Genomic DNA, 13,423 nt, shown 5'->3' on the forward strand with positions numbered 1-13,423 from the left:
CAAGAGTCTGCCTTCTTGACCTTTTAGTAATAGGTGATTATAAATAGGGTTTTGGGTCAAGGGACACACACCAGAGAGGTCAATTCTGCATAGAGAAGTTTGCCTCAGAAAGATAATAAAGAAAACTCCTTCGTGGGATCTATTTCCTAGTTAACAACAAGAACAAAAATCCTTGGCTTTAATTAAAATGACAAATTTTAAACAAAAATAAAATAAGGATTTTGGTTAAAATATTTGAATAGACCTTCCAGTTTGGAAATGTTACTCAATGAGTCTAGGATTGTGTTCAAATGCCTACACTTGTGTATAAAAAATAACCTATTCGCTGGCTCAACCAAACACCACTTCGTGTTGTTAGCAAATAACCATCAATGATTTATGTTATTTCCTAACTGGTGTTTATTTATTTTTATTTTATTATTAAATTTATATGCTGTCCATCTCGAGTGACTCTGGGTGGCTTACAATAACATAAAGACATAGATATAAAAAGAATAAAAGCATCAAAATTAAAATTAGCAACAATGAAATAAAAGGTTGAAACCAAGAGCACGGATGGTATGGGGGTGGTATTTTGTCTCTCACTCAATCAACCACCAACAGAATAGTGCGTCCCCATCATGGCCCCCCAAACAACCAGCAGAGAGAGCCAGGTTTTAAGCCAGAAGGGTGGAAGTGGATCTCACCTCAGGAGACAAGATATTCCAGAGGGCAGGGGCAGGCTCTTAGCATGTTATTTCAACTTATCAGAGAAAGAGATTTGGTTTTCACTAGGGTTGTTTAAGGCTATTTTTCTAAGGCAAAATGCAGCATGCCTTCTAACTTTCAAATCACATGCTAAATTCTACACTAATCAGCAATGAGTGCTCCTACCAGATATAAAATGGTGACACATAAACCAAGATGAGGATGTTTCAATCAGCCCTTTTTACAGTAATTAAAAATCCTGAAGGAAAATTATAAATGTGTCTTATTACATGATATAAAACCCAAATCATAAGATACAAAATCACGCTGTTTGACTTAAAATAGCATAACCGGGAAAGGAAGTTTTCTGTAGTAATTAAGGAGACTGAATTCTGTCTCCACCTGAGGCACAGAGCCAGCCTGGTGACCTTGGGGCAGTCACTCTCTCTCCGCTCTAGGAAGAAGGCAATGGTAAACCACTTCCAAAAATGCACTGCAGTCCAGGTAGTCAGACAGACCCAAAGGTACGCAAAAACGATTAAGGAAAAATAAAACATTTCGGTGTATTTTATATGATTATATTCTGGATAATGCACAATAAAACGAATGTTGAATAAATATTCAATAAACATTGAACATTAAATAAAGACAGAATAAGGACTTTCAAACAGGCAGAAAAAATGATTGGTATCTAGTTTACATTTCTAATGAGCCTATGCAAAATTTTCAGGATTTACTTCACAATAGAAGGAAACTATGGTGTATCCCTTCCTCAGGAGACATTATACCAGAGGCCCCCAACCTTTTGGGCACCAGGGACTAGTTCCGTGGAGAGAGGTTTTTCCACGGACCAGAGGGGGTGTGGTTTTATGTACTGCCTTCTTCTTGCGCCATATCCATTATCGGATGTTGGCGATCATGTTGGCGATCATGTTTTCATCAGCAGCTGCACGAAAAAGTGCCACTGAGTTTTGTCCAAACCAGTCCCTTAGATTTTGAAGCCATGATGTTCTTCTTCTGCCTGGACCTCGTTTGCCTTCAATCTTTCCCTGGAAGATTAAATGGAGTATGCCGTATTTTTCTGGGTGTCGCATCACATGTCCGAAATATTCTAACTCTCGTTTTTTAATTGTTTTGATGATTTCCCTTGGCTTTCCCAGGTGGTTTATCACCTCCTCATTTCTGATCTTGTCAACCCAGCTTATACGTAACAGCCGCCTGTAAATCCATATTTCAAATGCTTCTAGTCTCTTCAGGTGGTCTTCTGTCTCTCTACTCCATAGAGCAGGATAGAAAAAATTTAACAACTGACAAGCCTGATTTTCAATCTTAGGCTTATGTCGTGACTGCAGAAGACCTTTTTCATTTTGAAGAATGCTGTTCAAGCTTTCTCTATCCCTGTCTTTACTTCAGTGGTCATGTCCCAGCTTTCATGTAAATTAGAATGTGCTACCTGCATCCAGCAAATGGGGCTTTGCTTGTTTGCGTGGACCAGTTTCTGGCATGCTGCGGACTGATGCCGGTCCATAGACCAGGGGTTGGGGACTCCTGCATTATACAACCAAAAGGTCCCAGATGATTATCATCCATCACTGCTTCCAGAGGAAGCAGATTATTTAGCTTGTAGCAAAGCCGAGATGGAACTGGTGCACCCACCTCTCTTTTGCTTCTTGATTTCTTAGCAGCTTTCAATGCTGTTTACCACAGTATCCTTTTGGACCAGCTTCAAGTTTGGGTGGAATGCATTGTTTTATGTTTTCTCTTCTTTTCTCTTTGGCCAATTAAAGGTTGGTGTTGACAGGTGGGAAGAGATCACACCCATGGCCTCTCACTTGTGGGTTACTGTAGAATTCAATACTTTCTCCCCTTTTGTTTAACATGTACATGAAACTGCTCGATGAGATCACCAAACAGTATGGTGTATTAATGTTACCCAATTATACATTGCAAGCCCAAGTTGAAAAAGTGACACTGTTGAAGTCTTGACCCAGTGCCTGGAGGCCATACAGACCTGGATGGGAGGAATAGACTCAGAGTCAATCTTGAGAAAATTCAGGGATTTAGTTTGTTTCAGCAGCATGGTTCCAAAACTTTCCAATTTGGACATTCACTTTCTGCTTCTAAAGCAAGTGGTAGCTGTTGCCTAGAGGGTCTTTTCACAGGTACATGTAATGCTGCAGCTGTGCTCTTTCCTGGACCAGGAACCACCTCAAATGGTCACACCTACCTGGTCACCTCATGATTGGATTATTGCAATGTATTCTACATGGGACTGCCCTTGAAGACCAACTGGAAACTACAGCAGATCCAGAATGCAGTAGCATGGACAGGGACAGGGCACCATGTTATGTGAGCATGACTATGCTGATTGCCAGATGACTTCTAGGTGCAATTCAAGTGGGTCACCACTTATCTCTCGGTGCCTCTACTAGTCCAGCATAGTAGTTGCACTCCAGGTTCTGTCAATTAAAGAATGTCATCTTGTGGAATCCAGACATCTACTCTACTGTAATTCCTGCTCTCTGCAATGATTCCCCCTCACCACCACCAAAGATCTGTGTCATTCATATGTTGTTCAGGAAATTATTGAATGTTGTTTTCCCAGGCCTTGGAGACAAGATGACTATGGATCCCATATATCTTTGTTTTATTTTGTTATGATCTGTTTTATTTCTTTTTGCATTTTCCTTTTCTGGTCTGTTGTATTTTTTATATTTTGGGAGGAGTTAACTGTAAGCAGTCCAGAGTTGTTTAGGAATTGGGCAATATTTATTTATTTATTTACTTAAATTTATATGCCGCCCTTCTCCCTAAGGACTCAGGGCGGCTCACAACAATAAAAATTAAAAAAGAAAAAACAGAATGAAAATTTGAAAATGATAACATGACAATTTAAAACCCAATAAACCCTAATTAAAATACGTAGTCAGTCCAGACCCGCTTGCTGAAACAACCAAGTCTTCAGGTCACGGCAGAAGGACCGAAGGTTAGGGGCCGTCCGCAGCTCCGGAGGTAGTTCGTTCCAAAGGGTCAGCACGCCCACAGAGAAGGCTTTCCCCCTGGGGGCCGCCAGCCGGCATTGCCTGGCAGACGGCACCCTGAGGAGGCCGATTCTGTGGGAGCGAACAGGGCGATGGGAGGTTGACAATGGCAGCAGGTGGTCTCGCAAATACCCCGGGCCTAAGCCATGTAGGGCTTTAAAGGTTATTACCAGCACCTTGAAACGCACTCGGAGAGCAACCGGAAGCCAATGCAGCTCGCGCAGGAGTGGTGAAACATGGGAGTACCGAGATACTCCCATAAGCACCCCCGTGGCCGCATTTTGCACCAGTTGAAGCCTCCGGGTGCTCTCCAAGGGCAGCCCCATGTAAAGAGCATTGCAGTAATCCAGACGAGAGGTGACGAGGGCATGAGTAACCGTGCATAGGGCATCTCGGTCCAAGAAGAGGAGCAACTGGTGCACTAGGCAAACCTGTGTGAAGGCCCCCCTGGTCACAGCCGTTAAATGATCTTCCAGGTTGAGCCGTGAATCAAGGAGGACACCCAAGTTGTTTGTTTGTGTGTGTATGTGTGAGATGTAATGTTATTCTTGGGGATATTCACCTAGTCCTGAGGACAAATCTCTTTAAGAAGCACAATAAACTATTTTATGAGATTTGCATTTTAGCAAGTTAAAAATAAGCCAATTAACAAATTGAGGCCAACATGCATTTTTGTACTATTTATTCCTATGTTTATTTAGTACAGATTTCCACTGAATATATTGTCACCTTTACCTGGCATCGCAAGACAAAGTAATTCAAATGTTTAAATGGATAAATAATGTTCAAAGGTGCTTACCTATCCAGCATTCAAGACGAGCACACGGAGTCGTCTTTACTACATCAGGAGGATCCACACCAACATTCAGGCACAGTACTAAGGCAACACTAACAGTCTTCATCTAGAAAATTAAATAATACATTTTGGTAAGCAATATGTATTAAGATTGATTCTATACTACTGCTTTTTATATTTATAAACACTAACAAGAAATAAAGGAACCCATACTGAACTTTTGCTTGAATCTGAAAAATTCATTTGAACTACAATATTAGCAAATTCTGTTATTTATTTAGGAGATTCATATGGCCTCTAAATTCATTCATGGTGATTCCAGGCAGCTGGCAAAGTTAAGATCCCAAATACAAAAGCCAATACACTCCCACCCCACTACCACAACATTCAGAAAACCACTTGATGGGCTTGGTATCAGCCTGTGATCCCAAAGCATGCTGACAAAACCATGTCCTCAGGGCCTTTCAAAAGAGTAGAAAGGGGGGGGCAATCTTATCTGACTTGTGACTCCAGCAAAACCCCTAAATTATGCACTAGGACAGTGTGGCCCCATCCAGGACCAAAGGTGGCAATTCTCCATGAACCAAAGAATGCTAAATCCAGAGCCATTTTGTCTTGCTAGGGTTCATGTTAAGCCCATTGCTCCCCATCCATCCTATAACAATCTCCTGGCGTTCGAAGGAGGAGGCCACAGTATTATTGAACTCACCCATGGGATGCGATATAGAACTGTGTATCATCAGCATACTGATATCTCATCCCCTGATAATGGATGATCTCACCCAGGGGCTTCATGCAGATGTTGAACAGAAGCAAATAAAGTACTGAACCCCGTGGAAGCCCAGACAGCAGGGGTGAAAGGCCAGACCTCTCGCTCCATATCGTTGCCAACTGGGAGTTCCTAAATGATGTCTTTTTGTCCTTAAGTTTCCTTCCTCGCCAAGAGAACAAATTATATTATTTCTACCATCTACTCTTTTTTAATTTAAATACATCTCCATGATCATCTACACTTAAATATGAAATACAATGAAAGACATGAGTAACCACAGCAATAGTCTGGAAACTGAAGATCATGAATGAAGTGGTTTTAAGGGATCTTTTTAATGACTTTTATTGGCCTACCCTTGGCCTTTAGCTGCAATTGCATGTAAGATTTTAGTTCTGTCTGAATTGTATATTATTACTGCAAATATTTACTGAATTCATTCATTTGTACTGTTCAGGATTTTATAATGTAAACATCCCCATGAAGGCTTTAACCATTAAAGGTAGTTGAATCCTAGTTTTAACTAAATAAATGAATTATATAAATTATCTGCCAGTAAAAAATAACTTTATTCATCCAGCCTATTCAATATATACTCATAGTGCCTGTATATTTACCTGAATAAAATATAGGAACAGGGATTGCGGTAGCAAGAAAGAATAATTTCCTGTGTCTATAGGGAAAAGCTTATGTAATGTGAAGTTGATTTGTTCTTTCATGGCACTGAAACACTGTCCCATATTCATTAATAATTTAACAGGTGAATGCACTACTAAAAATATTATCACCATTAGTGAATTTGTTGGCAAGATTGATCTGAACCTTCTGAAACTTCAAATGTAGTATCAGATCTCCTTAAATGAATAACATTTTCTCCAAATACATTTCTATATATGAAGATGAAGCCAAGTTGACTTTTTTCAATACTTCAGAATAAAATACAGTCAGGTTGATTTCTACTTATATGACAAAACAAATACAAAAAAGAAGCCGCAACTTGAATTTGCTGATTTCCAATTGCCTTTCATTTTCCAAGATTTGGTTCATTCTTTTCCCCCCAAAATATTTCACAGCTTGTATGTAATTTTCCTAAACTCTTTCTTCTATAGCCCTTTGTGCAACTCCACAGAAGATTCTGCCAAGCCTCATGGATTAGGCAAGTCCCACTGAAATGCTTTATTAAAAAATAATGATAACACATTATACAAGATATCCATATCAATAATGCAATATAGCAAACCTTGCTTAAGTGGCTGCCCAGGAAGCAAGCAAAACAAAAAGAGCCTTAATTTCTTTTTATACTAACCCTTAACAGTAATCTCTTAAAATAAACAGCATCTACTTCATGTAGATTTTGAACTATGCGTCCATCTCGGGCATAAGGAAGGAGTCTTATTCCAGCACATTATATACTTTCAGGAATAAATTCAGGGCTGACAGAGAAATCAGAGTGCATTGTATTGTCCACATCTTCAGACAAACAAACCTAACATCCTCCAAAGATTATTACTGTACACCAAGCAGAATAACAGTGTAGGTTTTTTTATCGATTTTCAGTACAGTTCTTGCCTCAATAGTTCTATACATGAATGTGCTCATAAAGGAGAATGGCACATAGAAATTGGTCTGTTAGGAAAAATGTATACAAAAATGGATGTCCCCTGACAAAAGTCCTTTCTTCCTTTTCTTGACCATTCGCTGAATATTTTGGTGTCAAAGGGGCATGCAATAGAAATTATGCTATGCTTTTTCTTTAAAATGAACTGGATCTCCTGAATAACAAGCAGTCTGCACTGCCAAATGATTTTTGGCATAATTTACAAATGAAAAAACTAAAGAAAATGCTCATTAAATATACCAACACAAACACATATGTACTGGAAGCAAAGTGACATATGACAATAGGCAATCTTGCAGTTCCATCACTTGGAGACACCTTTTATTGTGGAACATCCTAAAACTATTCTGTCCTTGCATGTAGAAGTTACTCATTTAAGGAGTACAGATTATCAATCTATAAAGAGCCTACTTATCTAAACTTTCCAGGTGGTAGAGCATTCACACATGGTAGAGCAACACTTAAGTTCTAGACCTCTCACGCTGGATATATCAAACACCTTAAGTAAGACTGAAGATAATATGCAAGTGAAGGGATAGGCTCATGTCATTTTTTCCCTTATCAGGATAAAACAAATTGGATTATTGTTAAATGAATTTCAACAATTTCTTTAAAAGTACAGAACTTAAAGTCAAAAATAATTTTAAAATGTTCATAATTTTAACTAGTTCCAAGATATAATTATGGATAATAGTGCTTTTTAATAATCTTATAGATTGTTAATGACAATATAGAGAAATACCATGGTACCTCAGCACTCTACTGTTCCAAACCTCATTGAATTTGTTACTCAATACATTTTAATATGAAAACGCTGTCCCGGTTACTTGTCATTTGTTTGGTACTCAAAGCGTAGCAACAGGAAGAGGGGGGGGACACACGAAGCCGGCCATGCCAGGAAAGTCACTGCAAATGGAGATGGGGAATGACCACAGAGGGCAGGCAGGAAATTGGCCATGCTGGGAAGGTTACTGACATAGGAAAAAGGACAGATGGGAAGTCCTTCTCAGCTGAAACAAAGGGTCACATGATAAGTCACACTGTTTATTGGTACCTATTTTTAGAACTTGCCGTGCCTCCCGGAACCAATTAACGACGATTATTGATGTACCACTGGAACAGATTACCAACCATATATTCTTACTTTTCATTCTAAAATATTATGACAACAAAGATCAATGAACAGAGGAAGGGGAGTGAGTGGAACAGAAGAGACAGAATCCTCACACAAATACTCATCATTCTACCAGAGTGGTGTATCAAGGGGAGATATACCTTGTTTTCTTTGCATACAGTGCCTAATAATAGTCTATCTCAAGGATTGCATGGAAGCTACTTAAAACCAAATCTTGCCTACCTGGTTTGATTAAAACGTTCTTGGAAACATCAACAAGAAATGGCATTGTATAAGTATGAAATGTAATCTACTACCAAGACAAATTTTAGTTAGGTTTGCATGGTACACAGGGAAGATTCCACTGTTTCCCATAGAAAGTTGTTCTATGCACTAGTCAAGCTCAGCACTGTAGCTGGTGATATTAACACTTTTTTATTAAAGCTATTAAACAAAAGTGTTTATTTCCTAGAATTACAGTTATTAGCAAAGACTGGTATAATTCAGTGAAACAGTCAGGTATTCTAGCAATTTAAGAGCTGGATTACCTAAAGGGAAAGGAAATTCTTTTATAGAAATCCCTATCTCCGTAGTCAGAGACATGGCTCCTCATTATTTTCCGTAATGATCTATAAGAAACAAATTTTGTTGATACCAGCATATATCAAACGCCATGTCCTCCATATGATCTTATTATGCAGAGCATGGGGGAAACGGTATTGCAAGAGCCTAAAAGAAATTACCATGGAGAGTCAGTTACACTGTATGATATCAGCTTGCTGTGGAGCTTCCCTGCAGGCAAAAAATGGAAATACATGAAAACAATTTCTTATATGTCGGAGAGGACCTGCAGTTATGTGTTCTATTTGATAGATTGTATTAAAGCTGGAGGAAATTCTCTAACAGTGTAATACTGTATATTTTCCATATTGGTCACCAAATACAGTATACTGTATTTTGTTTTATTACGCTTCATTTTATTTAGTTTTGCAGATACTGCATTTTTTACAAGGTCCTCCACCAGCAAAAAGATTATGTTGTGTACTGGGTTCGTTGCGTAGGAATGAAGACAAGGCGAGTGAGTTCAGCAAAGATCATGCTTTATTGCTTGCAGGATCTGAACTAGAGAACTGGGCTGCAGATGCAGTAATTTATACCCCAGCCCCTAGGCGGCGGCCAATAGGTTTAAAGCAACCTATTGCCGCCCTAGGGGCAACCAATAGCAGCGCTGGAGACAGGTTGTCTGAGGCACTGGGAACCGTTAGCTAGCTCCCAGCTCAAACAGCCTACCAGCCATTACCACGTGGTGTTACAAAACAAGCCCAATACATTACACCCCTCCCCTCTTAGAACGAACAACGATATAGCAACAACAGAAAGTAATTACAATTTACAAAGACTTAACCCCGGTGTGAATAGGTTCCACTTAGCAGCACAATACAATACTTAACAAGATTATAGCTCCATTGTTCAATACAATCTTGCAGGTCAGCAGTTAACACAGGTACATACAACATTATAGCTTTATTATGTCAGCACATAATCCTGCAAATAAGTGGGAGGTTTGCGTGCCCTTGTGGACCACCTGGGGGAACCCAGGCGCTTCCAGGCCTACCATCTTGCCCGCCGGGCTGGGTAGGCCAGTGTCTCTTAGTTCAATTGATTCAGGCTGGCTTGGTGTTCTCTGGCTGGCCTACCCCAGAGTCAGTTTGTTCAGCAGAGTTAGCACAGCGGCTGTAAAAGTCTGATTGGCTTTCTCCATCAGGGGACCCACGTTGTACTTCCGGACTCCCCTCCTCTATGGCCAACTCCTCGTTGCTTGGGCTGTGTGAGCCTTCAGAGTCTATGCATGGGCCGGCTTGGCTGCTGGTTTGTGGGCCTTGGTAAGGACTTATGACGTAGTCCTCGCTTTGTGGCCGTTCTGGAAAATGCTTCCTGAGTTAGTCGATGTGACGCCTGACAACTCGCCTGCCCTCCAGCATGTCTTCTAGTAAAATAACTCTGAAATTCAGGGCCTGGGCTTTTATCCAGCCACCCAGTGTGCACCCAAGAAAGCACTCTACTTAGTGTCTTATCAGCTGCTGTTTCTGCTGCTATGTCCCCAGCGTGTAGGGGAAACTCTGGCAAGTCCTGAATGGACAATACGCGGGCCGCTGTTCTGTACCAGCCTGCTACTGGCCCTGCAGGAAAGGCAGGGACAACCCCTTTTACAATAAGGCAAGAGGCTGGAATTACGCCTGCCAAATTTATACCTACAAAAACAAACAAGACACGAACCAAGAAACAGGAGCTTTAAGAAACATGAACTATCCAAGCGGTTGCCTTCAGCAAACCAGCCCTCCCCACACATTCCCCTTATATAGAGTTCAGGGCGTGGCTTCTCTCTGCCTCCTTCCGAGAAGCCCCATTGCCTTCCTCTGTTTACTCCTAATTGACTGCCTCCTGCGTCGGGCGTCCTTGAACAGGGCCAGCTGTGGGTCATCTTCATCCACGCTGTCAGGCTCACACAGCTGGGTCTCCGTGGTGACCAAGTGGGAGGGGCCTGGCTGAGGGCTCTCATCAGCAAGATCTTCAACCCCCTCAGCAAGGTCTTCAACACCCCCCTCCTCCTCCTCTGAGTCATCCGACCCAACTGCCGAACCCACAGGCTGACCCTGAATCACAACAGCCGCTGGGGCCGAATCTGGTTCGATTTGTGGCAATGGAAGCCTGTTTAGGCCATCTGCGTGGCCCATTTCTTTGCCGGGTTTGTGAATCAGCTTAAACGTGTAAGCTGATAAGAAAATAGACCATCTCAGCATTCTAGGGGACAATATCTGGGGTGTCTGTTTGTCTGTGGTGAATAATCCCAACAGCGGTTTGTGGTCTGTGAAGACCGTGAAGTCCCTGCCATATAAGTAATCGTGGAATTTTTAAACTCCAGCTACAATGGCCAATGCCTCTTTGTCAATTTGAGCGTAATTATGCTCAGCAGAGGACAGTGTCCTCGAATAAAATGCAATCGGAACTTATGTTCCATCTTTCTCTAAGTGGCTCAAGACTGCAACCACCCCATATGGGGATGTGTCACACGCTAAGCAGACTGGTTTAGACTCCTTGAAATGAGTGATAGTGGAACTGACCGACAGAAGTGCCTTCAGGTCCTGAAAACTTTTTTCGTGGATGCTGGTCCACTTTCAAGAAGCTTTTTTATCTAAGAGCCTGTGAAGTGGCTCTGCCACTGCAGCCTTGTTAGGAAGGAACGCGTGGTAGAAGTTGAGGAGGCCCAAGAATGCTTGCAGCTCTCCTTTGGTTTTAGGGCTAGATGCCATTTGAATGGCCTTCACTTTGGACTCAGCTGGGTGTATGCCATCAGCATTGATGCGAAACCCCAGAAATTTGGTTGAGGGAACCCCAATACTGCACATGGTTTTCTTTAGTTTGAGGCCTGCTTCACACAGCCTCTGCAGGACAGCTCTGAGCCTCCTTGCTAACACCTCTGTGGATTTTCCGGCAATAAGCATGTCATCAAAATAAGGGCAAACCCCCAGAATGCCCATGATTGCCTGAAAAATGCCCGGGGCTACACTGACCCCAAATTGCAGGCGCTTAACCTTGAATGCCCCCCTGTGGGTCACAATTGTCTGTGCTGCGGCCGTGGCCTCATCAAGAGGAAGTTGCTGATAGGCCTGCGCCAAATCTAACTTTGCAAAAGTGGTGCCACCCTGCAATGATGCCAGGATGTGGCTCACTACTGGGACTGGGTAAGCGTGTTGTTTAAGGGCCTTGTTAATTGTGCATTTATAGTCCGCACAGATTCTGACTTCCCCGTTGGCCTTAAGGGGTGTTACAATGGGGGTTTCCCACTCCCCACCATCTACTGGCTACAAAACACCCTGCTTAACAAGCTTGTCTGGTTCCGTGTCTATTTTGTGCTTGAGGGCAAAGGGGACCCTGCGAGGCTTGATCCTGATGGGAATTACATTTCGATCTAGTTGGAATGCTATAGGCGGGCCTCTGTAAGTTCCTAGAGCTGAATCAAAAACGTCTGTGAATTCCTCGCAAACTGTTGCTAGACTCATGACTTGTGTCCAGTTGATTCCGGTTACTTGGATGCCTAGTGCATCAAACCAATCGAGCCCAATTAGGCTCGTTCTCTGGCCCCCTACTATGACAACATCCAGGTGCCCTGAAAACCCCTTAAATTTAACGGCCAAGGTGGCTTCACCCTTGACTGTGACCTTTGCGTTCTGAAAATCTGTTAAAATTATGTCAGAGGGTCTCAGCTTGGCCCATCTCCTACTGCGACTACACACAAAATTAAATGTGTCCAGCGAAATAATTTATTTATTTATTTTTATTTTAATTCCATTTATATCCCGCCCTTCTCCGAAGACTCAGGGCGGCTTACAAGCTTAGCAGTAGCCTTCATTCTATGTATATGCCTGCTTATTAGGGCTTTCACACCCCTCCCAAGCGGCATTATTACAAAGTCAGCTTAATTGCCCCCAACAATCTGGGTCCTCATTTTACCTACCTCGGAAGGATGGAAGGCTGAGTCAACCTTGAGCCTGGTGGGATGCGAACCTGCACTAATTGCAGGCAGCTGGTGTTACTTAAGGAGGCATTAGCCCACTGCTCCACCAAGGAATAATGGAAACAGCAGAGCCTATGTCAAGCTCCATCTTACAGAGGACCCCTTGCAGCTCCACCTGAAGTCTATATTTGGGTTTAAAGGGGCGTCAGGCCCCAGTACGGCAGACCCTTCTGCAACTTAAGCAGAACCCCACGCTGAATGGCCCCGGGGGCCCGGTACCTCTCCTGGTCGGATCTTCCAACTGGCGATTCGATGGCCGGTCCCTCTGGCGACCTCTGCAAACTGATGCGATGTGGCCGGTTTTTCCGCAGGCCCAGCATATGGCTGTCCGGAACCTGCAGTCCGAGCATTGGTGGCAGCCGCCACAACCTGGACATATAGGCAAGAGATCTGCCTTGTAAGTAGTCTCTTGTTACTTGCTGCTGCGGTGCTGTTGGTCGGGTTGTCTGTGCAGCTTGTCCACTTCAGCATCTTCTTCTGAGTCCTCAGTAAGTGCGGCGTCCTCTTGGTGGACAGCTTCTTCACATTATGTCATTTTGGCGGGCCGGATCATTCTGACGGCTCCACCAGCTGCTTCGTCCACCATGACCTCATTCTGGGCATCTGCGAACGACAGGACCTCTCTGGCAAAAAGTTTCTGCTGCAGCTCTTGATTGGGGAGGCCGCAGACAAGCCGGTCTCAAAGTCACTCTTCGTCCTCTGAAAATCGGCACAGGCGTGCGACCTGCCTCAAGGCCGTGATGTATTCGGATGCGGTTTCTCCCGGCTGCTGTATTCATTGTTCAAAGGCATAGCGCCATGCAATCATCGACATCTTCGGTT

At 42.7% G+C, this 13,423-nt stretch overlaps 1 protein-coding gene across 1 annotated transcript in view; it reads right to left on the reverse strand.

Annotated features, from left to right (window-relative positions):
* Positions 1-13,423, reverse strand: part of RPTOR (regulatory associated protein of MTOR complex 1) — a 437,560-nt gene that overhangs the window by 391,841 nt on the left and 32,296 nt on the right. Inside the window, exon 2 of the mRNA XM_081318296.1 lies at positions 4,528-4,630. Coding sequence (XP_081174422.1) covers positions 4,528-4,630 — 103 coding nt within the window. The remainder of the gene's footprint in view (positions 1-4,527; positions 4,631-13,423) is intronic.

This window comes from Vipera berus (assembly GCF_964194415.1).
Source record: "Vipera berus genome assembly, chromosome: 2".
In the NCBI taxonomy this organism is placed as follows: Eukaryota; Metazoa; Chordata; class Lepidosauria; order Squamata; family Viperidae; genus Vipera; species Vipera berus.